This window comes from Gossypium raimondii, chromosome 1 (assembly GCF_025698545.1).
Source record: "Gossypium raimondii isolate GPD5lz chromosome 1, ASM2569854v1, whole genome shotgun sequence".
Lineage (NCBI taxonomy): Eukaryota > Viridiplantae > Streptophyta > Magnoliopsida > Malvales > Malvaceae > Gossypium > Gossypium raimondii.
The window spans coordinates 13046750-13074110 of record NC_068565.1 but is presented as its reverse complement, the minus strand read 5'-3'; the positions used below and the strand labels follow the sequence as shown (position 1 = coordinate 13074110).

Below are 27361 nucleotides of genomic sequence, written 5' to 3'. Positions count from 1 at the left end.
TGATTTTAAATAAATTTAAAAAAACTCTTATTTCACCCTTTGTTCGTATTTTTTTCGAATTTTATTACTTTCAATAAAATATATTCTTTCCTTATTTTATTATTTTACATTATTTTAGTACATTATGTTTGAAATGTATTAATTTATTGTGTTTTTAAAATAAATTAAAAAACTCTTATTCGGCCTTTTGTTCGTATTTTTTCCGGATTTTATTACTTTAAAACAATATATTATTTTCTAATTTTCTAATTTTACATTATTTTAGTACATTATTTTTGAAATGTATTCATTTAGTGTGTTTTTAAATAATTTTTTAAAAACTCTTATTTCGCCCTTTGTTCGTATTTTTTCCGGATTTTATTACTTTAAAATATATATTATTTTAGTATTTTATTATTTTACATTATTTTAGTAAATTATTTTTGAAATATATTCATTTAGTTTTATTTTTAAGTAAATTTTAAAAAAACCTTATTTCTTCCATTTGTTAGTATTTTTCTCGGATTTTATTACTTTAAAAATATATTATTTTATTTTATTATTTTACATTATTTTAGTACATTATGTTTGAAATGTATTTATTTAGTGTGTTTTTAAATAAATTTAAAAAACCCTTATTTAACCCTTTGTTTGTATTTTTTCCCATTTTATTACTTTTAATTTATTTAAAAACACAGTAAATTAATACATTTCAAACATGATGTACTAAAATAGTGTAAAATAATAAAAATTTAAAATAATATATTTTTAAAAGTAATAAAATCTGAGAAAAAATACTAACAAAGGGCTTAAATAAGTTTTTTTAAAATTTTATTTAAAAACACAGTAAATTAATACATTTCAAACATAATGTACTAAAATAATGTAAAATAATAAAATGCTAAAATAATATATTTTTATTGAAAGAAATAAAATCCGAAAAAATACGAACAAAGGGTCAAATAAGGGTTTTAAAATTTATTTAAAATCAAACTAAATGAATACATTTCAAAAATAATGTATTAAAATAATGTAAAATAATAAAACCGGGAAAAAGATACGAACAAAGGGCCAAAATAAGGGTTTTTTTAAATTTAATTAAAATCAAACTAAATGAATACATTTAAAAATAATGTACTAAAATAATGTAAAATAATAAAATATAAAATAGTATTTTTTAAATAATAAAATCCGGGAAAAAAATACGAACAAAGGGCCAAAATAAGGGTTTTTTTTTAATTTATTTAAAAATCAAACTAAATGAATACATTTCAAAAATAATGTACTAAAATAATGTAAAATAATAAAATTAGAAAATAGTATATTTTTTAAGAAAAATAAAATCCAGGAAAAAAATACGAACAAAGGGCCAAAATACGAACATGTTGGGGCAGCCTCTGCCACAGGCACCTTTGGTGCAGCCTGTGGCATCCCATTTTCTACTGTTTTGTTTTTTTTTTGTACCATTTTGGTAAATAAAAAAAATAGTATACTATTTTGGTATTTTTTTTGTATTATTTTAGTAAAATACCCTCAATATAGTGAAAAAAATTAATTAAGTATTAAAATAGTTATGACTATGAGTTATTTTCATAATAATTTTCGGGTAACTTTTTATATTTTTCTCAATTTGATTATTATTTTAAATAAATTTGACCTAATCTTTTGAAAATAATTAATTTTCATAATAATTTTCGGTAACTTTTTATATTTTTCTCAATTTGATTATTATTTTTAAATAAATTTGACCTAATCTTTTGAAAATAATTAATTTGATCATTAATTATTTAAAAGAATTGAATTATTGATTTTTAACGAAAATATTGGCTAAAACTTTAAATTTTTAAATATGATAACCCGCATGATAATAAATGTATACTTCATATTATTTTGATATTTTATAATGATTAAATTATTTATTAACGTGACAAATAAGACAAATAATGTTACACATCAGCATGAAGTACATGTGGATTTGTCATGCAAGTTTTCACGCCAACATCATTAAAAATTTAGTGTTTTAATCAATATTTCGTTAAAAAACAATGACTAATTCTAAAATGTTAATGGTTCCTTTCAAAAAAATGTTAATGGTTAAAAAATAGGTTCCAATTTGACAAATAAGTAAAGGTTGACAACTAATTTTATCATTATACCTAACTTTTTGGTTGGGTATATTCATTTTCATAGGTGTCAAGTTTCCGTAATGACAACATTATGATATCAACAATTATAGATTTTGAGATTATTTTGATTACTTTTCAAAACCTTCTTAACAAAGATTCAATTTCTAACCATCTTGTACCATATTAAACCCAACATCAAAATCATATTATCTTAAGTGGTTTGAACCCTTTCCCTTCTCTTGTAAGTTGTATAATTTTTCATTGCATCTCTCAAAACTCTTTCAAACATCAACAAATCCTAAAGCATTCCAATTACCTCCAATTCTATTAATTACAACTAAAAGCCCAAAGGTAGTCTTAAAAGACGTACTCATTTTAAAACTTGATTCAATATTCACTATATAAACTACGATTGGAATTATTTTCTAACGAGATCAGTTTTAAATTTAAATGCCTCAAAATTTCATGCTCCTTGGATCAGAGAATAGGAATAATTATACGATTGGATTCGAATAAAGCTATTTTTACATTTCTTTACATAAAAATATTTTTAATATTTAACTTACTAAATTGAGCTGAAAATGCCCAAGAACAAACTTATCATCTAAGTCATTAACACATTTTATATATTCTTTTATAACTTTCTGAATTTCTTAAAATAATTTTTTATTTTGAAGTTCATTTTGAAATTTAAAGTGTTAATTTTCATAATTTTGTGAAAATTTTAAATTTTATAATAGTTTTAAGATTTTTTTATTAAAAGATCTCTTAGAATTTATTATGCCTTTTAAAAAGTATTGAGCTTCTATAATTACCCCGTGAACAAGACTAACGGGAAAATTGAATTAGGTTCGGGTTATCAAATCAAAACAAGTACAAAGACTTAAAAGTCATAAAATTAAATTTCGTTACACCTCTTAACATATTTAATCCTAAAATAAACAAACAGGGTATGATACAACTTAGACACTAAATTTTGGGTTTTACAAGACTATCGAATTTCTAAACGTATAGGCATAGCATCTTCAAAATATCATTCTTTTTCTTAAATAGAATCCTCCACCTGGTAAAACCTGAGTGCATTAGGAAACAATTTTGTTTTGGTTAGAAAGGGAACTATTCTTTCCTTTTCTTCCTCTGACTATCGACTTTCACATCTTAAACTCAGAGCCCAAGCAAACAGGAAGGAGAAATTAGGCCATTTATATAACTTGCAGAGTTGTATCGCCTTTGTTTTATCAGCCATTTGAGCTCCTATAAGAAAAAAGCATAACATGAAACAGCAAGTGATGTACTACTGCTTGCTCATCTATGATTACGACTAGTGTTGTTGAGGGCTCAAGGTGCAATCCAAGCACTAAAACCCTTACATTGCCCGTGGCCAAAAATATAAAATAAATAAACACTAGAGTGAAGATGCAATATGTATAAATGTCTCTGTGCATGTGTTAACAAGTACTATCCCTTATCTTACTAGTAAAGGGACATCCAATAAAATAATGAACTTCAATTATGCCTATCGGTTAAAATAAAAAGAACCTAGGGCTAGGGCACCTTTGTTTTCTAGCACTAAGACACAAGACATGAGCACGCCCAGGCACACATCCTGATAACACTGATTACAACTGCAAAACTTTAGCCTAAACCAAAAACATAAATTCACATAGTGATAAAAGAAGGCTGCAAGCTTACCCTCAGAAGTAGAAAGTGAATCCTGCAAACTTTCTGGGTTTTGACTTTTAACTAGCTGTAGCCTCTGCCTGGAGCTTTATCTTTACTTCATCAAGGCAAGCTTCAAGCTTCCTGAATTCTTCGGTGTCTGAAAATGTCCCAGCCTAAAAAGTGCCACAATTCTACCTTATCAATCAGCTACTTACAACATGACTAGGGAAAAATACAAGTAGTTGATTTTTCAAGCACTAGAGAGTAAAAATCGGTCAAGATTAACTACACTTAAGCAACAATATTTTATTGCAAAGTCACTCCGTTTCCATTTGTAAACTTAATATTCAGTTAATTGAACTGTTTGGATTCATTACACATTTCGTACCTAAATTTTATAAGTTTGCAATTAGGAACTCAAACTTTCTTTCATCCATCAACTTGCACATAAAACTGGGATTGTTAGTCAATGGGTGATATGTCAAAAGAATCCAATTAAATAATGATATTTGCATGCTTTGTTGGCTATTAGAGGACAAGTCATGCATTTCACTAATATTCCAAGTCACGTGTGCAACTGCAAACTGATGTGCGGAAACAAAGATTGAGTACCTAACTAATAATTTTTAAAATTTCAATAAAAAAAAAAGAATTTGGAAATAGTTTAGGTACCAAACGTGTAACTAACACATTGTTTGTTGACATTACCAAATTAGGAATGTTAAACATCTATAACAAAAGACAGTTTCCTCTCATTGATGTTATGATTCAAAATATCTTCAACTTAAAACTTAAAATGAATCAGAAGGATGAATAACGTGAAGCCCTACAGCTGAATCAGTAAAAATAAATTACACGAAAAAAGATACAAAACTAGTTTTTAACAGTGAGCAAGTAGCAATTATATGAAAAAGTGAGAAATTTAGACTAAGCTAGAAAGCACAGAAAAGGTAAATGATGCAGCAACACGATCCATAAACCGCAAAACTAAACTACTTGCCTGTTTTAGAGTGTTCTTCAAGTGCATCTCAGCAGTATGTAGTTCTCGACGACTATTGGTAGAGGAAGAAATATCCATGTAGACCTCACAAAGATCCAATGAGGCCTGTGCAAAGCTTTTAAACCGGTCTTCATCTTTCCACAAATTAGATCCCTGAGAGAGAGAGAGAGAGAGAGAGAGAGAGAGTCAAACTCATGGCATAACAACAATAAATGATGGGCACTTAAATCCATTTTTTTAGAGATCAACTATAGGATGACAAATTTTGTTGCACACGTCATTATTTCATTAGATTAGGATAAAAACCTATGCATGAAAGAACAAAACAGGAGAAAGCAAGACAACCAAGACTGAATAGACTGCTGTTGTTGTCATCATGGTTCAGAATTACATTCAAGGTCAATTCTGAATAATAGCACATAAGGCATAAAAGACAATCTCCAAATAGACATATAACTCAGCTAGGCATCAATTACTTTTTCCTACTCTTTCTACTGATATACTATAAAGAAAAGTGGGAAGTAATCATACTTGTATTTTAGTCCTATCTAGAACCATTTTATTGAGAAAGAAGTAGTTTGAAGGTAGGAAGGGCAAGGAAAGGAAGAGGCAAATGTAAAATGTGGTAGCACGAAAGGGGGATAAAGTCCAAAGCCAGGCAAATCAAAATAAAATGTATACCAGAAGTCTTCAGCATCCAAGCATACACTTAACCTCAGGCTTGTTAAATAACAAACTTTAACTTAGCTCAAACTAGGCTGTTTTCCAGAAAGCAGAATTCCTCGAAATTGAGCTAAGTTCCATAACTTAACTATCATGGCAAATTTTTGCCTAATTTTCTGTGCTTCTTACTTTTGACACCACAAAGTCAGAACATAGGTCAAAAAGCACATCGTATACTCTTCAAGGAAAAGAATATTCTTGGCAAATTATAATGCTTTAAGTACAACAGCAGAATATAAGGCATTGTAAATGTTAATGGAGATACCTGATATGACCTAACTTGCTTTAAGAGTGCTTCACAGCACATTGTGAGGTCACCTTTAATTCTGTGCCACCTTGCATATAAGCCCCACAATTCTGGCCGACTTTCACTCCGAACTATCTGTATCAGACAAGTCATATACATTAGGTATAGTGGCGATACTTATTACTGTTTCTGAATGGATAACTTATTTACTTCTTGCATATCTTAGATATATCTACAAAGAGAGTAGCCTCATTTCAATTAGAAACACACGTATATCATCATATAGACATAATTTAGCCAAACTGGCACATCCCAAGTAACACCTGCATAAAGCATTATGTTTAAGTACAAATTCATCTGACCACGAATTTAGAAGTCCAGTGATAGGTGCTGAGCATTAGAATCCTATAAGGAGACAACTTTTGATGCCCCGCATGAGAGAGTTTAGCAACACTCTCAATAAGAAGGGAAAATAGCAACAAAACAACCATTAAAGTATTGGAAACCTGTTGTAGAATTTTTCCAAGAAATTCCAACAAATGCTCATTTTCTCTCAATCTTCCAGCATTCTTCTCAGCATTTGCAGATGGATTAACAGAACATGGAATTGAATCAGAACTGGTCTGACTGGGAAGATCATCATCATTGGTTACAGCAGTCAGTCTTGCTGAAGTCCTTTCCTCCAGATATTGCATGATTTTCTCGAGCAATTCAACATCAATTCTCTTATTATTGGTCATATTTAACACCATCTTAATAGCTTCAAGAGACTACAAAGATAAATAAAAAGAGAGATAAAAGACAAATAGAAGTATATTCATAAATAAAATTGAGATTAATAGTCATTCAACTGAAGGCTATTTGAGAAAAAGCTCACATGCTGAGAATCTCGAGATTACAAACCAGAAAGAACAGTAAAAGTTTACATTTAAGCACTCCCATTTATGTGCAAAAAAAGTTTATCTTAACATAAGGGCTCATTCAAACTCACAAGTTATTTTCTATCCCATTCAAATTCATTTGCATTTATACACTTTAGCCCATACTAGTTCAGAATTTAGCCTCTTAGACAACAGGAAAGATTCATATAGCTCATAGACACAATGTGGTGAAAATTGAGTACAGTGAACTGTCTTGTAATTTATAACAAGTTATTACAAATAAGCTTGTTTTCCCTGGGTTCAAAGAACTGGAAAAGGCAAATCTGACATGAATGACTAACCCATACAGTCTGAAGCTTAACCTAATTAGACTCTTAAGGATTTGCATGGCACAGCAGAAAACTGGAAAGATCGAAAAGGGAAAACAAAATGGATTAATTTAGGAGCGCTACGATAGGAGAGAAAATCAAGAGGAAAGAAAAGGGGAGAGATAGATGTTTTCTTTCCAAGCCCACAAAATCCATCCATATTTGGTGGATGAAGGGAAAAAAAATAAAGCATATTTAGATAAAACCTGTCAATGTAACTGTTTTCACCAGATCTGACAAACAAGTAATCCATAAACCCAAGCAGTGGATGAAAAAACTTAGTTTCTTTTCTCCATTTTTCCATATTTCATACAAAGCAAATGCACAGAAGCAAAAGCATATTTTCCATCCTACTTTTGTCCTCTCTCCAAACATTTTTCTCTCCACCCTCCATGCAAAGCCTAAATCCCAACAACCCAAACCTGAATAAACAGAGAAAAAAACCCTCAATAAACCAAAACCTGAAGAGATTTTGATTGAACATGAACCTGAGGTAACCCAGATCCAGATCAACCAAAAAATGACCCTCAGCTGAACCCCAAATGACAACATGAAACCCTGTTTTTTGGTACAACATGAAACCTAAATCAAGCATAATTTATATTTTTATTAAAAAAAGAAAAATAAACTACAAGTTAATATAAAAAAGTGACCCAAAATCAAACTCAACCTCACTGATTTAAATTTTAAATTGAACTTGAATAATCTGAAACTCAAAATAACCAGCTAATACTTGTTAAATGCTATAAAATGTTCTCCACCATCTGCATAAAAAGGCCAGAAAAGTTCTCCTAATATTATATCTTCAGACGAATCAACCAAAGCCTTCCAAGAAGGGCCAAAGAAAAGACTTGCTCAATGTTAAACCACATTGGCTATACTAATATGGATAATTATTACCACCAAAATAACACCTCAAAACCAAACAGCTTAAGCAAGATTATTACCTGACCAATATTGCCAACATCAAAAGCAACTTGACTGTAGTTCTCCCACATCTGCCAGCTATCTCGTCTGTCACCAAAGAAGGTTGTTGGTACCATATAGCAATAAACAGAGTGTTTGAGAATATGGTCTGGTGTGTGCATAACATGTAATTGAATCAAGGTGAAAAAAGCAGTACTTATATTTCAAGGCCTCCTTGAAGGCAATAAAGGACTCTTTGCTCTTCTTCTTAATCATATGTCTGCATCATCAACAGATATCCGATAGATAAAATTTACCATGAACCAACACTAATATGATTGAAAATAACAACACAAATTCCATCAAAATAAGGAAAGGAACTATGATGGAGAAATTCCCTCACACAACGAAGCAGAAAACTCAAATAGTGATATTTGATTCAGATGCAAAAAATATGAAAACATAGTTCAGTAAAGATATCTCTCAAAAAGCATCTCTAAGCTACCAAACAAGCCTAATGAAACTTGAACTTGGCTGTACTTTAGTTCCATAACAAACAACTCTTCCTTAGTATGACTCCAGCAATAACTTTCTTAAATAGTAGCTACAACCAGACGAAAATCTTTAGATGTATTCCAGTCGTAAGTCTATATTTCCACTTCAAAATGTCACTTCTACACAGTAATTTTACCTTTTGCAATTACATGTGGCACAGATATAGAACGTTAAGTTGCTTCTATTCACTTTCTACAAACCATCCATGTCCAACATGCATATAGAGGACATAGAGTACAAAGGTTCGATACTCCAAAAACTTAAAAAAGTTGAACTACCTATGTTGGACACATAACCTATCTGATACTCATCCCTAAGCCATATAAATTGAAACCATTCTATGGTACATGCAATAAGCAATTCACCTATGTTTCCATAATTCATTGAGCCTATTTTTCTTTTCTCACAAGCAAAATTTTCAAAACACATACATATAGATACAAGCATGCACACAAATAATAGTAATATCGAATATTACATGGGGACAAAATGTGCTCCCTATTCTTTCTTTTGATAGGACCAAAATTCTAATGATATGATAAAAGGGTTCATCTTCCTTTCTTTTCACTATCTTTTCCTATATGGGAATATCATCCGTTATCTTGTCATATCAATTATAAACATTATCATATTAAATTGACATATTTGCAGTGCCCAATCAAGAGTTGAACGGTCAAGGGGGGGGGGGGGAATATTATAAATTTTCTTTAAATCCTTTATATTACCATTTAAAATAAGGTATATTTGTATTCCCCCCCCCCAAAAAAATATATATATATATTTTAACAATCTTAAACTACCTTAAAAAATAAGGTATATTGATGTTTAATCCTCAAGATTTTTTTGTAATTTATCCCTTGTAAGTTTATAATTATAAATTTAGTAATACTTTTGGTCTAAACCTCATTCATTAATATTAGTTAAATTCTTTTTATTTTACTTTTTAATCAATCAAGTAGGTGCATTTATGTTGATTGCTAAGTTAATCAAATAAATTTATGCAAAATTTAATCTTTAAATTAGAATATAATCTTTTGACATCAAGGCATTAATTTTTTACCTAAGCAACATGATCTCTGTTTGGACTAGTTCAAACAAAGGTACTACTTAATAAATTTCATTATGTCTTGAATAGTAAAATAAGCCACAGGGTTAACTGGAGCCATCCTAAAACAGTTCTGGGTAAAAAGTTATAAAAAAAATTCAGAATTCACTGTACACTGACCTGAAACCAGAAGCATGTAAAAACTAAAATAACCAATTCTCATTAAACCAGTTAATTCATCTAGACAATGATAATAATCCATATTTAAGATGCATGTATAACAAAAAAGGGGAAAAAAAATGAAGCATACAGAAAAAAATGCCAAAGCTGCAAAAAAAAAAACCAGCCCCTATTCATTTGAGAAACTCCAAACACAAATCATCCTGTGAATAAAATCAGTGATTGGCATTGCCAGAAGAGAAATGTACAAACATCTTGCAGAAACAAATGAAAACTTATGAAAGATGAAAGAGAAAAGAGCATACAAACAAGCAATATTGTTCCAAGCCTCTCCATTTTCAGGATCAAGTTGCACTGCACGAGTAAAACCATCAAGAGCCTTTTCAACATCCCTAGCCTGTACAGCATGATGCTAATGGTAAGGTTAAAAGCTTTAAAACAGAAACAAAGTTGCACAAAAAGAATCCATTTAGTTATATACACTCTAAGCGTGCAAAATTGGTGCAAAACTTAATAAACAGATCAACAAGTTTGCCTAGCACAAAAAGCAAAACAGAAATATCAAGTTGCTTACCTTCAATGCAGCAGCACCTAGTGCAAACCATCCATTTGAATACAACGAATTCAAGGCCAAGGCAGACTCCCTGAGTCAATTGTAATCAGTTTTTCAGCCAAATAATCCTTTTTGTTTTATGTCCAGCCAAATCAATTATAAGCTACAAAAACTACAAGTCCAATTGTAACAGAAACAGCAGAAGAAACAATGAAGCAGATATACCATAGGATCTTAGATTTCTCATACTCTCCTCTTCCATATGCATTATAGGCAAGACATCGCTGGCACACAGAGAAGGAAATAAAAAAAATGAAAAAAAATTAATTAAAGACCAAATATAATAATACTAAAACAAGACATACTGAAACCAATTTAACTATAAGAAACATAAGCCAGTCACCTTAGCTCGTGCTGACCTATTATTTGAAACTTCCAAGGCTTTCTCATAGCAGGCATCACTATGTGTAATATCACCCAATGAACACCTACAAATTAAAAATTACATTTTAAGATACATTACACTAATTTTAAATTGAATTTTAGTTTTAATTTTAATCTTTTTTATTTCACATTGGAACTTACCAAAGCCAACTCGGTTGACAAGATACAAAGACTTAAAAATAAGAAGTTCAAATAATTTTACAGTATCTGAATTTTAGTATATAAAAGAAATATATATATTATAGAAAAGCTAAAACGTGCTTGGATATATTAAAGAACATGAAATTAAATTGCAAACGTTTTGAAAGACATAATGCTTGATTTGACTTCTATATAGACTTGTTATGTTAGGTTCGGTATTATACTGAAATCAAAATTAAATGTGAAAATGTATTATTACCATATATGGGTGTTGACTTTGTTATTAATGTTTTACTTTGAGAAGGCAAAACAGGCATTTGGAAATAAAACCAAAAAATATTTTTGAACACTTATAGTTAAATGGCAAACATTTTGAATAACATGATGCATTATTTTACTTTAATATAGAATTGTTATGTTATAAGCAGTATTACATTTTAGCTATTTGTTCATGTTCATTAATTATGATTTTGTCTTTTTAGCAAATGTAGAATGTAAACGTGGTGACCGACACCTTTAGCCTAGGCACAAGCATTTGTAAACTGAAATAAAAGGAATAAAAATAGGTAATCCTCCTTACCATAACTTTGGGTCATTTGGCCTCCTAGACAGCTGCTCCTTGATGAGTTCAACAGCAGCTGCTTTCTTCTCTAATTTGCTGTTTAAGCATAAGCCATATCTCACATGAGATTGAAATAGGAAACAGAGTTCCAAAAAGAAACAAAGCCATGGATAAACACAGAAGACAAGGTAACTCAAAACAGAGACGCTATAGTTCATCATACCTGTAGCAGTATATTAGATTATCCCACAACTCTAAATCCTCAAAGATTTTAAGCGCCTCTCCAATCAAGCCACAACTAACTAAAATATCACCATATTGCCTGAAATTACGAGGAAAAGGAGAAAAAATGAATAAAGAAACACTGCAAGATATTTTTAAAACAATTGGCTCCATTAAAGAAGATAAAATACAAACTACATAAAACAAGATTGTAAGTATGATGCAACTTAGTGCCAAAAAAACAAAAGATTTACTTCCGAAGAGCAGGAATTGTCGGGATATAAACAGAAAAACAAAAAGGAAGCCTCAGTGGAACCCCAGGTGAAGGCTTATGAATACTCTCAACCTGAAATAGTGCAAAATAAGTATGTTAAAAAGTGAAATAGGCCCCAAATATACTAGAATTGAAAATCTTTATGCATATAAAGTAAACTTAAGAAAAGAAAAGACAGATAAAAGAAGCAACAGCTTATAAACACCCGAAGTCAACTTCTTAGAAAAAACTCTTGTTCAATGTCAGAAAAAGCAACTCACTGAGGCAAGATGCATGATTAGTTACTCAACACAATGGTAGAAAGGATATAAAATTTTGGCATTCATCACATTATTTGAAGTAGTACAGAGTATCAATAACTATGTATGCATACTATAAATAAAATAATATGTTCAGTAGAAATAAATGTTAAACTATTAATTGGACATTGTGATTACAAAATCAAACATAAGCAAAGGAAAAGCAGGGAATAAAATGACAAAGCCACACCATAATTTTAAACGAGGCCAGAAAAGCATCAATACTTGGACACTAGTCTTACCAAGTTATCCATCATCTCTAGAGCACGCTGCTTGGTGCGACTGCGAGTTGACTCCCAACGAATTCGTAATATGTTACAGAAGCACTTCAACTGAAACAAGTTCAAAGCAAGCAGCAAACCAAATTAAAGCTTAAGATCATTTCAATACTGAACAACCTTCAGCATTTAGAAAAAGAAAAAACTAATAGTTCATCTTATAGATAATGGTGATGCTGGTTAAATCATCTTTATTTGGGACAAGCCACTATCACTTGACTATCTTGACTACATTTAGATTGCATATTCAATTCTGACATGCTTATTTCAAGGAAAGCTACTTTTGTAAAGCACAAAATTTTCGAGGAATATAATTCACATTTCATCCAGTTAAAAATTAAAGATTAAAAACCCCAAACAAACTTGTAGACAAATTTTTTTGACACAAATAACTGGATACTCTTGCAATAATCAGCTTACAATGAAGTATGATGATTTTTGAGAATCAATTGCCTCAATATATGGAGCCATATCCCAACCTGAAACAGACATAGAACAGCAAATTTTAAATATGTATATTATGAAAAAAAGAAAGCCATGTAGACATTTACAATCACTGTCTGATAGTTAGCAAAGATAATAAAAGTAATTCCTATTTACTAGGCATTAGTCTCTAGTTTCACTGATATTTTGTTACTCTTTTTAGATAAGGATATTACATTTATCCCTTAAATTAAGGGATTTTATTTTGTGCTGCTAGGATTAAGGGATTCATTGGTAGATTCTTTTCATACTTATAATTCTAGTATTTTCCATAATCAACAAATAAGAAGAATCCGGTTTACTTTTTTCTAAACTTATATGATATCAGAGATATAATAACAACACAACGGTATGATACAGGAGAGATAGCTACAACTTAGTATATGCCTATAGAGTTCCAAAAATGGTACATCAATGAAGAGTACCAATAATGCAATTATTTTGCTTTTCCCACAACTAATCTAGACTGAAGATGAAGGCGAGCAAAATTAGACATCAAAAACTTCTCTAAAGCTTAAAAATAAGTCTATGAAAGCTATAAGATGAAACTTCTGCAGGAAAAGAATGAGTAAATGATAGACAAATAAATAAATTGTTTGTTCTTAATTATTTCAAGTAATTTCAATTTGTGAACATCTTTTACTCTTTAGTGACCAAGCCAAACAAGCTAAAATTTGTGAAGAAAAAGGCAGTATAGCCTAGAGTATAATAGCGCCTTAGCAAAAGATTTTATATATCATGTTATAATAGAGATAAATAAAAGAAAACCAAAAGCAATGCTCATACCAGCAAAAGGTCCACTCCCCTAATATTTTATCCCCTTACCTTGCATTTCACCATGTGGACTACTCTTCTCAATCAGCAGGCATTGTGCTAAAACCACTGCCTGCTGGACTGTTGTTAAAGTGGACACAACACCACCACACTCATTCTTTCTAAAACCATTACCATTCTCTACCAGCTTTGGGGTCATATATATGTCAGATGCTTCACTGACATTTGGACCAGTCAATTGCGTGTCAGGAGCTATGGAAGTGTTTATATCACCACTTACTGATTTCGAGCTTGTATTTGCAACCAATATCATTTGTGCCTTTGGTTCTACCTAAGGAAAAATAATTTTTAATATTAAGGGTAACTGAATGATAATTCACAAAAGGCATTATTAAGACCTTCTCAACATTTACCTGATGTACAGTACGTAAGCCAAGAATACCAGTAACAGAGAGCTGAAGGCCAGCTACCACTTCAGCTGACTCCAAATCTAGCCTGAAATGAGCAAAATGAATTCAATGAATAAAAGTAAGCTTGAAAACCAAAGCACCTTATACCAGTTGGAACTTCAGGCCATGCATCTAATAATCATGGTTGGAGAACTTAAAACAGGTTTGAAGATAAAAATTGCAAAGCATAGAATCACCTACAAAGCGAGAATATCAGGCTTCCAATATTTTCCCTATGATTGAATTACTACATTTCCCTCTTCATATTTTACATATGGCATAAATTGTTGGCACTCGAAATAAAAAATTTAAGCAACTACCATGTCTAGAGAAAAGGTATGACCCACCAGCTAAAACCTGTTAAAAACAAATATTTGTTGAGTTATACCACAAATAAATATTGACAGGCAAAATATGTCATTTGGAGCATGCTAGCCTCTCAAATTCTGAAGCACGCAACAAAAAATCAAAACAATGAGAAACTAATTGATGGAAAAAGAAATCACATGGGATGATAAAAAGGGGGATAATCTTCTCCAGTGTAAATAAGTAGCTCCACACATGTATGTACAATTCCATTAAGGAAAGATCAAACTATGTATAAATATTCCGATCAATTTTTCAATATCTTTTGAATAAAAATCAATAACTTTGTAATAAGCTTATCCAATAGACCATGCTTACAAGAAACTCACCTACAAGGATCAAGTCTGCCATAAATATATTCTAGCACCCCTGCTTCTAAATGAACCATTGAAACAATTGTAGATGCTTCCCCATCTTGTAATTGAGCACCCCAGTAACTTGTCACTTTTTCAAAACTTCCAAAATGACCTAAAGTTTCACCCTTAAATACTTGCAATAACTCAAAAAGGGAAGAAGACCGCTCATCCAAAATTTGTTGATGAATAAGTAAAGCTCTAAACAGCCACCAAGAAATGCTCCTGATCTTAAATGTGGACATGAAACTTGCTTCAAATAGTAGATCTCTTGTCTTCAGGAGCAACATTTTGGCAAAAACGATGTACTACAAAGCAGACAAAATAATCTTAACTAAATTTATAGAACTCAAACTATAAAGTAAAAAACAAGAGCATCGTCCAAAATAACACAACTAGATCCTCAAACAAATGGAATTCAAGGAACAGATTTCAATTCTCAAATTTTATACAGGGCACATGCATGCATTATTAATATAATTAGGCTTACCTAGAAAGCAATTCACTTTTATAACGGATAATACTATGAGTTTATTGTCATTTTTCTTATAGTGGTTTGCATCTCGCCATCTGCTTCTGTTTTAAGAAAAGGTAAAATTAACTTGCAAACATCAAGGAGAAAAAAACAATGAAAGCCTAATACTCTGTACCAGTTAAAATTATGGGAAGTTGAGAACAAAAAGACTAAAAGGAAAGTAAAAAAGAATCAGTTTATTTGAACTAGTATACTAGTTTGGAAAGATGGAAAAGCGCATGGAAAGAAAAATACTGTTTCATACATTGCTTTGTAGTTTGTAGAGTTGAAACCGGAAACAAAGATATGAAACCCCATTATTTAACGTTATACCCCCCCGTAGCTGGACATAATACAGCAAATATATATATATGAATAGCACTGTAAATTACCAACCCTCAACTGACATGCCTCCCATTTTCTCTTCCAAAATCTTTCCAATTGGAGATTATCTTTTTTGATAGCATGAAGATAGGAAATACTTCCATTTTTTCTCCTATCACTCTTCTCTCTTAAACAAGCATGAGAAAACAAAATCACCAATACCTTTTCCATCCTCCCACTCCCATATCTTATCAAGCAAAACAAGACTCACCTTTATTATCCTACTTGCTTTCTACTACGTGGCCAGAAAACCGAGTAAATAACTAAAGAAAGGGCCAATTAAAATATAACAATTACTTAAAGAAGAAGATTCATCTAATGCTTTAATTCTTCAAATTGCTCTCTTTCACTTAGATACCCCAATCTAAAAGTTTTTGCTCATTGCTTCAAAAGTGAAAAGCAAACGGTAAAGCAGCAACAAGCAAAAAAATTAACATTATTTTATAAAATTGGAGGACAGGCTTAAGAACTGATAATATATATACCTGAAGATAACAGAACTTGCCAAGCAAGTCTGAGCCAGCAGCCATGAGTTGATTCCTCGCCCAACTTTCCCATTCCACCATCTCACTTGCTTCCCACCATGCCTTCATTGGTAGTGGACGCTTTGGTAACCCATTCACCGGCCTAGTTTTTAAATTCAAAATTTATTTTAAGAAAAAAAAGGAAATGAATTAGTTTTAAAATAAAAGAAATAGCAAAAAGAATATTCATAAACGATTAAAACCAAACATAAAAACTAAATACAATTCCAATTTTAACATAATTCTTACATAAAAAATAAACACATTTTCTTGTTTTATTAAAATGCATATTTTTTTTTCCAAGTTTCAAGAATATTGTTGGATTTCATATCAAAACTCAGTTATTATGATATATATTATTCGGAAAGTAAAAGGAGAGTAAAAGAGCTGCAGACAAACGGTAGCAGTCACTTTTACATTTTACAAGAAATCGAAGGCCTTACCCAGTCAAATTGCATTGAATGAACCAGAATAAAGCGGCCACAGCAACGCACACAACAAGAACAACCCTACAAGCTTTTTCCGCATCGTCGATGGAAGGTTCATTGATGAATGATTCGACTCGGTCTAGTAAGTCGGAGTAAACTCGGTCAGGCGAGTGAGAAGAGAGGTCCGAGTCGGGGGAGGCAAGGACGAGTCGTGCGGCGTCCGAGGAAAGGGCTCCAAGGTAGTTCCCGGACTCGACGGAAGTGAGGAAGTCGGAGATAAGAGCGTGGAGAGGAGGAACGGAAGCAGCGAAACCAGAAGGTTGGAGGTGAGAAGAAGGATCAGACGGAGGTTGACAGAGGGTGCAGCGAAGGAGCCGTAGCTCATGCCCTCGTAGGATTTCTATTTCGCGTTCGGCCATGTTCATTGAGGTATTGGAGTAAAAGCCAGAGAAATCAGAGGTTTAAGGGTTTTACAAAGTAACAATCAAAAATGGCAATTAGCTTCTATTTTGGTCACCAATTATTAATTCTTTTGATTTAATTATTTAAATTATTAAAAAGTTCAATTTAATCCTAAATCTAAAAATTCAACAAAATTAACTTTCTTAAATTAATTATACATTAAAAAATCCAGTTGGTTTAAATCCAACTATATAAATATCATATTTTAGATTAATATATCATATCATTCAATTACACTCCTCTTTAAAAAAATTAACAAATTTTAAAAGTTAAAGGGAGTTGAGTTAAAAAAAATTTAATAATTGAATAACTAAAATAAAACTAAAAGCATAGTTGAGTGACTATAAGTGCAATTTACCCATGAGACACGCTTTGCAACTGGCGATGCTAAAATCTAAAACCAACTGAAACCTAAAACCATAAACTCCTCGAAGCTTTTATTCAGCTTCTCATCTCCCATTCCCTAACTTTTCATCAAAACTTTCAACACAAAGCCTTTGCATAGATTCTACATTATACCAGTGTATACGAGATCAATTTCAGCTCAATTTTGTTGGAATACAAGTTGCCACTGTTGTTGAGTAAAAAGCTCCTTCTTGATCATCCGAAAGGTGCGTCAAATTCCATTCCTTTAAACAAACTCTTGGTTTCAAAACCCAGAATTTTTTAGTAAAATTTTAAATAATTTTGTAGCCTGGAAAAAGTACTTCAAATAATTTCCTTTGATTTGCGCATGAACGTTTCACTGGGTCGGCTTGTTTGGTTCTAGTGAGTTCTGTAACTTCTGAAGAATGTAAAATGGTTTTCTTGTTCCTATATTGCTGATAATTTTCATCTAAAGGTTGACGTTCTTTAAAGCCCATAGAAAGCGAGCTTCTTTTAGAATTTTATTTTCAGCGGAAAAGCATTCTTAAGCAACCAAAAGAAAGTAATCTTAAAACTGAAAACCTTGAAAGATTTTTCATATATATATGAAAGATTTTTCATATATATATTTTTTACTTTTCGTCAATGGGGGCTTTATTGATTCTATTGTTTTTCTGTGTCATTTTCAGCTCCAAGAAATCTACGAAAGGGAAGAGACCTGGAAAGAGAGGGAACCGTTTCTGGAAGAGCATTGGTTTGGGCTTCAAAGCTCCTCGTGAAGCTATTGAAGGTTCGTTTTCCTTCAAACTTATGTATGTATGTATTCAGGCCTTGTGGAATTAAAGTTTATGATTATATAAACCACTTCTGGAAGTGAAATAGATAAATATGTATTTAGAGTTTATCTTTTTACATAAACTAATGGAGAAGATTGAACCGGTGGGTCCATAATTATGGCCTGAACAGTGGAGCCAGATCCAGTGCTTGTTCAGTTTCTGGCTTGACCACCGGCAATACCGCCCAATATAGCTGAGCAAAGTTTCGAATTTGAATAATAAGATTCACTACAGTAACGTAACTCTAGTACTTTCCATGTCTTTTTATTTCATTGTATTGTAGTAATATAGTCCTCTGGTTTTCTCATGTTTTCCGTTTGTAGTATTGGTTTATGTCATTTTATTTGTTTTTGTGGGGTTGTATGGTTCAAGAAAAGTTATAGTCCTTGCTTTAGTTGATTAAGGAGCTTCAAAGCTTTGTTATTTTGCTCTACTTAAAAGACAGATATTTGCTTTGTTTTTAGTCAGTTCCATTTTTTTTATTCATTTAATGGTTTTTTTAAAGACAGGTTTGGCTGACTACAGAACTAATTTAAAAATGGGCATTATGTTTCCAATCAGATTTGAGTTTTCAAAAACCCTTTACCAAAACAGCATTAGAAACTTTTTTTTTTTATGGAACATTAGAAACTTTAAATATAACAATTAAGTAATGATTTTATATTCATTTATAATTGATTATTTGTTTATTATTTATTACCATATTTGTTGCATGTTATTATTTATTGAACTGGTGGTTCCATAATTATAGCCTCGAAAAAAAACTTCAAATAATTTTTTTTGATTTGGGCATGAGGGCATCAATGTTTTACTAGGTCGGTTTGTTTGGTTCAAGTGGTTTTCATAACTTTTGAAGAATGTAAAATCAGTCTTCTTGTCCCTTTATTGCAGATCATTGGCTTTTTTTCAAGTTCGCAAATTTTTAACAGGGATGTCACAAAGAAGGGTTTTGAAAACGGAATTGTTACGATAAATCAATCCAGTTTTATAATTCATATTCGTTTATACCTATTGCCGAAAACGATATTTAATTGATTTATTTGCCAAAACGTAACTTACAGTGGAAGTCACAGAAATCGTTATTTTTGGAAAACTCATTCGTAATTTTGGAAAAAAAAATTGTTTTAGTAAAAACCATGTTTTTAGATATCTGTCGTGAATAAAATGTAAAAACAAAGTCTAAATTCTAAAATAAAATCAAACAATCCGGAGACTCCATAAATTACAAAACTCTCAGAGAATAATCCTTAATTTAATAAAATAAAAACCATGAGCTTAAACGGTTACAAGCTCGTGGTTACCGTGAGGCTCCATCACACCGATCCGCCTAAGTTTGTGGATTACCTGAACAGAACAGACAAACAGATGTGAGTTTTCGTAAACTCAATGTGTAACCTAACAGAATTAGACATGCTTTTCATATAGATGACACATACACAGTCAGGTTCAGATTCATATTCGAACTTAAGTCATTTACAAATTACAGAATCAGATATGCTGAACAGATATACAGAATCTTATCCCCCATCTTTTACACACCAAATCCGACTATCCTATCACACCATGTGGGGTTAAAACACCCACCCATCCTTATACACCACATTGTGTCATTATGACACATATAAGATAATATATAGCCATGTTGCCAGAATATAGGCGAATGTCATCATACAGAACACTTCCTTCACATATATAAAACTCACCCCAGTCACAGATACAGATATACAGATATAGTAATCTCATGCATAACATGCTCATATACGAATGTCATATATATAATTCTCAGAATAATCAGACATGCATAACGTGTTCAACTCAGGGCAGAATATTAGATCACAAAATTTTAGGGTTTGGTTAACCCTTACCAACCCTACGGTAGGCCCACAGTTGATCGAAACGACCCGTGCAACTCTAGGAAAAATTTTAGAATTACGATCCCACACGCACGCCCAAATTAGCCTTGTCCGTGTGGCCCACACGCCCATCTGGCCCAGCCCGTATAGCCCACACGGCCACACTCACACCACCACAAGGTCATGTCTTGCGCACAACCATGCCATCGTCAACCACACGGCCGTGTCTCGCACACAGCCAACCACATAACCAGGCACACGCCCGTGTGGCATAGACAGTGTGGTTTTTTGGCTTTCGTCGAAGCTTGATTTTTTGTGTTTTGGGTACACACTTGGTATGATTTTGGTGCGAAACCACTCTCGAGGCCTTCGAAACTTAAAACATAGCGCCCAAATGCTCAATTAGCAGTCAATTACGAATTGATACATAACCCGAAATAATGCGCATGACTTATCGATGACACGAACAGACCCTAGCACGATTTAGGCTATCCGAACGAAACTTCACCGTTCACCACCTTCTCCTACACCACAAATATGCAGAAATCAATCCCTTAACTACTCACCATTTCGCCAAAACAAAAGTAAACCCTAACTAGCATTTTGGAAATTGAAAGTTACAAAATACCATAGTCTCACTTTACCAGAATCGTGCGATGAACACTAAATAACAAGAAACAAATAAACGACAACAGAAAAAAAGAAACGGAATCGCAGGAAAGAAGAGGAAAAAGAAAATGGCAGGGAATAGGGAAATAAACGTCAGATTCATTTTGGAAGAGAGAGAAAATAAATGAAAATTTGAAAAAGAAATAAAAATCAAAGATATGATAACATAGCCCCTGATTTTCTCCCACTAACCCATTAACTCACAACCTCCCCAGACTTTTAGCTCAACAGAATTAGACACGCTTTTCATACAGATAACACATACGCAGTCAGATTCAGATTCATATTCGGACTTAAGTCCTTTATAGATACTGATACAGATATAGATACAGATAACAGAATCAGATATGTAGAACAGATATACAGAATCCTATCCCTCATCCTCTACACACAAAATCCGACCATCCCATCACACCATGTGTGTTTAAAAACACTCATCCATCCCTACACACCACATTGTGTCATTACGACACATATCAGATAATATGCAGCCATGCTGCTAGAATATAGGCGAAGGTCGCCATACAGAACACTTCCTCCACATATATAAAATCCACCCCAATCACAGATACAAATATATAGATGCAGTAATCCCATGCATAAAATGCTCATATACGAATGTCATATATATAGTTATAAGAATAATCAGACATGCATAACAGTGTCCAACTCAAAGCAGAATATCAGATCACAAAATTTTACGGTTTGGTTATCCCTTTCCGACCCTATAGTAGGCCCATAGTTGATCGGAACGACTGGTGCAACCCTAGGGAAAATTTTAGAATTATGGGTCCACATGCTCGTGTGGGCCCACACGCCCAGATTGGCATTGCCCGTGTGGCCCTCACGGCCTGGCCAAAACCCACACTCCCGTGTGGCCCACACGCCTAACTTAGCCTATCTTTGTAGCCCACACGGTTGCACTCACACTATCACATAGTCGTGTCTTGCGCACAACCATGCTCTCGTCAACCACACGGCCGTGTCTCGCACACGGCCAACCACACTTGGTACGATTTTGGTGCGAAACCACTCCCGAGGCCTTCGAAACCTAAAACATAGCGCCCAAATGCCCAATTAACAGTCAATTACGAATTGATACATAACCTGAAATAACACACATGACTTACCGATGACACAAACAGACCCTAGCGCGATTTAGACTATCCGAACCAAACTTCATCGCTTACCACCTTCTCTTATACCACAAATATGCAGAAATCAGTCCCTTAACTACTCACCACTTCACTAAAACAAAGGTATAACCCTAACCAGCGTTTTGGAAATCGAAAGTTACAGAGTGCCATAGTTTCACTTACCAGAATCGTGCGATGAACACTGAAATAACGAGAAACAAATATACGACAGCAGACAAAAAGAAACAGAATCGCAAGAAAGAAGAGGAAAAAGAAATTGGCAGAGAACAGGGAAACTAACGTCAGATTGATTTTGGAAGAGAGAGAAAATAATTGAAAATTTGAAAAAGAAATAAAAATCAAAGATATGACAACATATTCCCTGATTTTCTCCCACTAACCCACTAACTCACAACCTCTCCAGACACTCAATAAGGGTAAGATTAGGATCAGAAAAATAACAAAATTTAACAAAGGTGAAACTTAAACCCTAGACCTCTCAAACACACCTAGTACACTTAACCACTAAAACAAATACACATTTATGTAAGTTATTTACAGAAAAAGAAATAAATTATTTAGGGCGTTACAAACTTAATATGTCATTAACTATTTTTGTGGTAGAAAGAACAAAAGATAAATATAGTTGTGAGAAACAATTCTACTTGGCTATCCTCATTTGAATAATTTCTAAAGATTAAAAAAACACACGTTAATAACTTTACATAATTATTTTCATTTTTAAAACTTAAAAAATCCATCAATTAAGTATTTATACTATACATTAATAACTATGTAATTTACCAAGAAAATATTGTTTTAATGGTAGTGATTTTTTCAATACAAATGAATAATTATATTACAATGGGGAAGGGGGAAAGGGCTTTACAAACACGGAAATTGAACTTTAAACCTTACGCTAATCAACTTGAAACTTATACAAGTTTGACCATTGAACCAATGATGTGATTGGCTAATGATTATGGTCAAACCATAGGGACATTAATTATCAAATAATATTATGTGAACATTTATATAAACACTAAAAGTAACCCAATTTGTCGTCCAAAAATTTGAAAGGAGGAAAAGATAGGAGATGTGAGGGCAAATTTTTTATTCACCACCTAAATTTATCTAGACATAAACTAAAGGCATAATACAAAAAATAGCTCCCAGCGTTTGATTGTTTGGTCACATTGGCCCTTTCTTTCTTTTTTCTTTTTTGTTAAATTGATATATTTTTAAAGTTTTGAGTCATTCTTATGAAAAAACCTAATAATTCTTGTATTTTTCCGAGTAATATAAAAGCATCTCTTTTTTAGATATGTATTATCAATTCCACTAGAAATACAAGTCTATTAAGTTGAATAGGAGGAGTTATAATTATTTTTATTTAAAATAAATTATATAAAAAGTAATAAACTAATTTTAAAATTATTATCAAATAAATTGTGGAAAGTAAAAATACTACAAGTAAAATTAAGGGTGGGTTTGGATAAGCGATTGGGTGCGGTGCGTTTAGTTTACTTTTTGTCTCACGCTATAGTATCGCTACAGTATCTAATCTAACCGCCACTGCTATTTTTATACTAATCGTAGGTAAAGACACCGTCCATCAAAACTCACCCTAAAATGACGTTAAAGTTTCTTATTTATTTATTTATAAAATTTTAAAATATACTTGTAATAATAATAATATTAACACGATTTGTGAAATTTGGGTGTCGGATGGGATTGTTATCAGGTTGTTGGTAGGAGGAGAAATAATAGAGCCTAAAACAAACAAGTTAAAAAACGTAACTTGCCCAAGACCTCATTTTTTTCTGCCTATCTCAGCTGAAAAACATACCGCTCTTCTTCCCAATCACCTCTATCTTTCCTGACCGGTAAGTCCCTTTGCTTATGCCTCTTTTGTAAAGGATTTCTTTTAATCTGTCTTAGTTCTTAATTCTTGTTTCATGCTTTATAAAACTAAAAAATAAAATTTAGTTGCTTTTTTGAAGGTCTGAGCTTTAAGCAAATCACTGCAGTTATTGTTGAACGGGCAAACGAAGTTGCTTATTTTTGCGGGTTCCCGGGTTATGCATGTGAAATGTTTGACAAAATGACGCTAAGGAAATTTGGGTTTCTTTGAATGAGGGGGAAAAAGGGTGATTTAATGACTGTATGGGGGTGAAGATTACAGTAGGGTTGATTATGGAAGTCACCGATTTTTTCTGGTTTAGTGAAGTATGCCATTGATGTTGGACTATCCCTCCTTCTGAGGAATGCCAAATGATGATGTTCATGGTTTATTCTAATTAAAAAAGCAATGAACTTTGATACTTAGACATTTATAATCTATGTTGAAATTTTATTAATCTCATACATTTTGGCTAGAGAAGTAGGTTCAACTGTTTTCTTTATCTCCCTGAAATGTGGAGATTGATGCTGATAATATTTCTGTTTTGCTTAATTGGCTAGTGCGCAGAGCTTGAGCTTTAAATTCTAAAAATGGAAGATGTCATAACAGAAATACCCTCACCATCTAGATTCTTTCAGGAACATCTTAACAACTTTATAATTGCATCTCCATCTCTCGCGTTGTCATTCCTTATGTTTTTTATTCCTAAGCCTGAAAAGATCTTAACAATTAACAGAATTATATAATATTATATTGTTTTAGATTTTGGAAAAGGTTTGACTACAAATCTATTTTAAAAACGGGCATTATGTATTGAATCGGATTTGAGTTTTCTAAAACCTTTTACCAAAACAGCATTAGAAACTTTCTTTTTATAGAACATTAGAAGCTTTAAATATAACAATTAAGTAATGATTTTATATTCATTCATGCTTGATTTTGTGTTATTATTTATTTCCATATATGTTGCATGTCATTATTTATTGAACTGTTGGTTTCATAATTATAGCCTGGAAAAAGAACTTCAAATAATTTCCTTTGATTTGGGCATGAGGGCATCAACCTTTTACTAGGTCGGCTTGTTTGGTTCTAGTGATTTCCATAACTCTTGAAGAATGTAAAATCGGTCTTCTTGTCCCTTTTTTGCAGATAATTGCTTTGTTTGTGGGTTCGCGAATCTTCAACCAGTCCTGCAATGGTTGGAGAATGATTGCCAGACTTCAACTATCCCAAAGATGTTTTGCAGCCTTTACTTAGCACATCAAATTTGTCTTCGCTACAACAAGCCCTAGAGATTCTTATAAAAGATTCTAGAGCTGCTGTTGGCCGTGCAGAACTTGCTTCAAAGAATATCCTTCCTACTGTTTTGAAGCTTGTTGAATCTCTCCATCGTGCATCAAGTCAAGAATATCTCATGCAAGCTACGAAGCTTCTTAGGAATCTATGTGCTGGAGAAGTTGCCAATAAGAATTCGTTTGTTGAGCATAATGGAATTGGAACTGTTTTGACTGTTTTGAGGTCTGCAGCACTTCTTTCTGATCCAGATTTTGGGATTATTCGTTTGAGTTTGCAAGTTCTGGCAAATGTTTCATTGGCTGGAGCAGAACATCAACAGGCTATTTGGCTTAAGTTGTTCACTAACGAGTTTTTCATACTAGCAAGCATCCGTAGTCTGGAGACCAGTGATCCTTTGTGTATGATTTTATACACCTGTTGTGATGGAAAGCCTGGACTGGCTATTGAGCTATGTAGAGATCCAGGGTTGCCTATTGTAGCTGGCATAATTCGGACCGTTGCTTCAGGTACAAATGATGAGCCTTTGATTTTAAGTTCTTTTACTATGTTCCCTACTTTGTTTTAGATAGATTTAGCTAACTCTAGATCTCTCTTTTTTCTATTATCTTTTAATACCAGTTGGTTCTAGAGAAGATTGGTTTAAGTTACTTCTCTCAAGATTATGTTTGGAAGACATTCACTTCCCTGCACTGTTCTTTAAATTATGTGAAGGCAATGCTTCTGAGGATAGGGGAAACACTGTTTTAGGGGATAATGTTTTCTCATCGGAGCAGGCTTTTCTTCTGCGAATCATATCTGAGATCCTAAATGAACGAATTAATTAAGTAAGAGTTCCCAATGAGACTGCATTGTGTGTTCTTGGAATATTTAAGAGATCAGTAAGTATTGTTGATTTTGGTGCTAGAGCCAAGTCTGGTCTTCCAACTGGCTCTACATCCGTTGATGTTATGGGATATTCCCTCATTATTTTGAGGGATATCTGTAGATGTTGTTGATTTGCTACTATCCAATGATCTTACAAATGTTATTTTATCATTGCTTCATGATCTTGAGCCGCCAGCAATCATAAGAAAAACCCTGAAGGATAGTGAAAACGGAGAACTGAATTTGGGTTCAACTAAGCTCTGCCCTTACAAAGGATTTCGGAGAGATTTGGTTGCGATAATTGGGAATTGTGCCTATAGAAGGAAGAACGTACAGGATGAAATAAGGCAGAAAAGTGGGATCCTACTGTTGTTACAGCAGCGTGTTACTAATGATGACAACCCGTATTTGAGGGAATGGGGGATTTGGTCTTTGAGAAATTTATTAGAAGGTAATGCAGAAAACCAACAGATAGTAGCTGATTTACAGCTACAAGGGTCTGTTGACATGCCTGAACTTGCCAGACTTGGTCTTAAAGTGGAGGTTGATCAAAACACACATCGTGCAAAGCTAGTAATATCCCAGGAAGCTACACAAAGCCTGTCGAGTAAACTTTTTTTGGCTATTTTGGTATAGTTTTTTTTATAATGCTATTTTAGTATAGTTGACTCGTAGGTGTCATATTCTTTGAAGAATTTTTTCCGATTTGGACCCTTCTTTTAGGAACTGATCTAGAAAAAAAGAAGCTTGATTATGAAATCTGATTTTATAATGGTACAATTTGTAGATGAAGATATAGAAAATTGTCTTTCTCCTCTGTCTTGATGATTCAGTTTTTGCTGATATCTGGGAATGAATTTGCTTTTATATGTGTATTGGTCATCATTTTCCAGAACACTTGATATTTCTTGGTACAGATTATGCATTGACCTTTTGATTGTTCTTGCAAAATTCAATGTTTTCAGTGCTTGTGTTAAAAATTGATCGTACTGAAGAAAGAAAAGCCAACTCCCATTTTAATATTTAATGGATTGTTGAACCCTTAAATGTTATTGTATGATTTAGATAATTATCCTTGGATTGTTTCATGACAATATTGATATAGATATGAAAGGGTTCCCTTCACATTGCTGCTTGCCCTTTCTTAGGTTTTAAGTTATGCCTTAAAAGAGTTACTCCTTTCTCTGCTTTAAAACCATTTCTCAGTAAGGTCCTTTGTTGCTTGAATGTATTGTTTAATTACTGAAAGAACTTTC

At 32.6% G+C, this 27361-nt stretch overlaps 1 protein-coding gene, 1 long non-coding RNA gene and 1 pseudogene across 3 annotated transcripts; 2 read left to right on the top strand and 1 right to left on the bottom strand.

The window, feature by feature from the left end:
• Nucleotides 1–2934: 2934 nt before the first annotated feature.
• On the bottom strand, nt 2935–17203 carry LOC105782843 (uncharacterized). 2 transcript variants are annotated; one of them, XM_012607887.2, is made up of 21 exons: nt 16736–17203; nt 16254–16395; nt 14847–15178; nt 14116–14197; nt 13754–14033; nt 12866–12924; nt 12410–12499; nt 11849–11940; nt 11596–11694; nt 11391–11468; nt 10629–10713; nt 10451–10509; nt 10247–10316; nt 9978–10069; nt 8110–8172; nt 7934–8000; nt 6244–6507; nt 5756–5872; nt 4768–4920; nt 3798–3940; nt 2935–3359 (listed from the first exon to the last, which is right to left on the bottom strand). In XM_012607887.2, exons 1-20 carry the CDS (start codon nt 17143–17145, stop codon nt 3845–3847), a joined length of 2730 nt encoding a protein of 909 aa, XP_012463341.1. In that variant the 5' UTR covers nt 17146–17203; the 3' UTR covers nt 2935–3359; nt 3798–3844. The 2 variants fall into 2 exon arrangements, with proteins under 2 accessions (XP_012463341.1, XP_052487858.1); XM_052631898.1 differs by lacking the exon at nt 16736–17203 and adding an exon at nt 15361–15446 and having other exon boundaries at nt 16254–16393.
• Nucleotides 17204–17568: 365 nt separating this feature from the next.
• On the top strand, nt 17569–18847 carry LOC105782839 (uncharacterized). Its single transcript, XR_001129922.2, has 2 exons — nt 17569–17793; nt 18238–18847. It is a non-coding gene; the product is annotated as an uncharacterized LOC105782839 (long non-coding RNA).
• A 4902-nt stretch (nt 18848–23749) lies between these two features.
• LOC105782818 (uncharacterized) lies at nt 23750–26974 on the top strand (annotated as a pseudogene).
• Nucleotides 26975–27361: the final 387 nt, after the last annotated feature.

Coding starts and splice junctions, on each gene's coding strand:
- LOC105782843 (XM_012607887.2), bottom strand. CDS start 17,145: ATGAACATGGCCGAACGCGAAATAGAAATCCTACGAGGGCATGAGCTA. Junction 12,925..13,753: donor TCCACATGGTGAAATGCAAG/GTAAGGGGATAA, acceptor TGTCTGTTTCAG/GTTGGGATATGGCTCCATAT. Junction 8,001..8,109: donor AAGGAGGCCTTGAAATATAA/GTACTGCTTTTT, acceptor CTTTGGTGACAG/ACGAGATAGCTGGCAGATGT.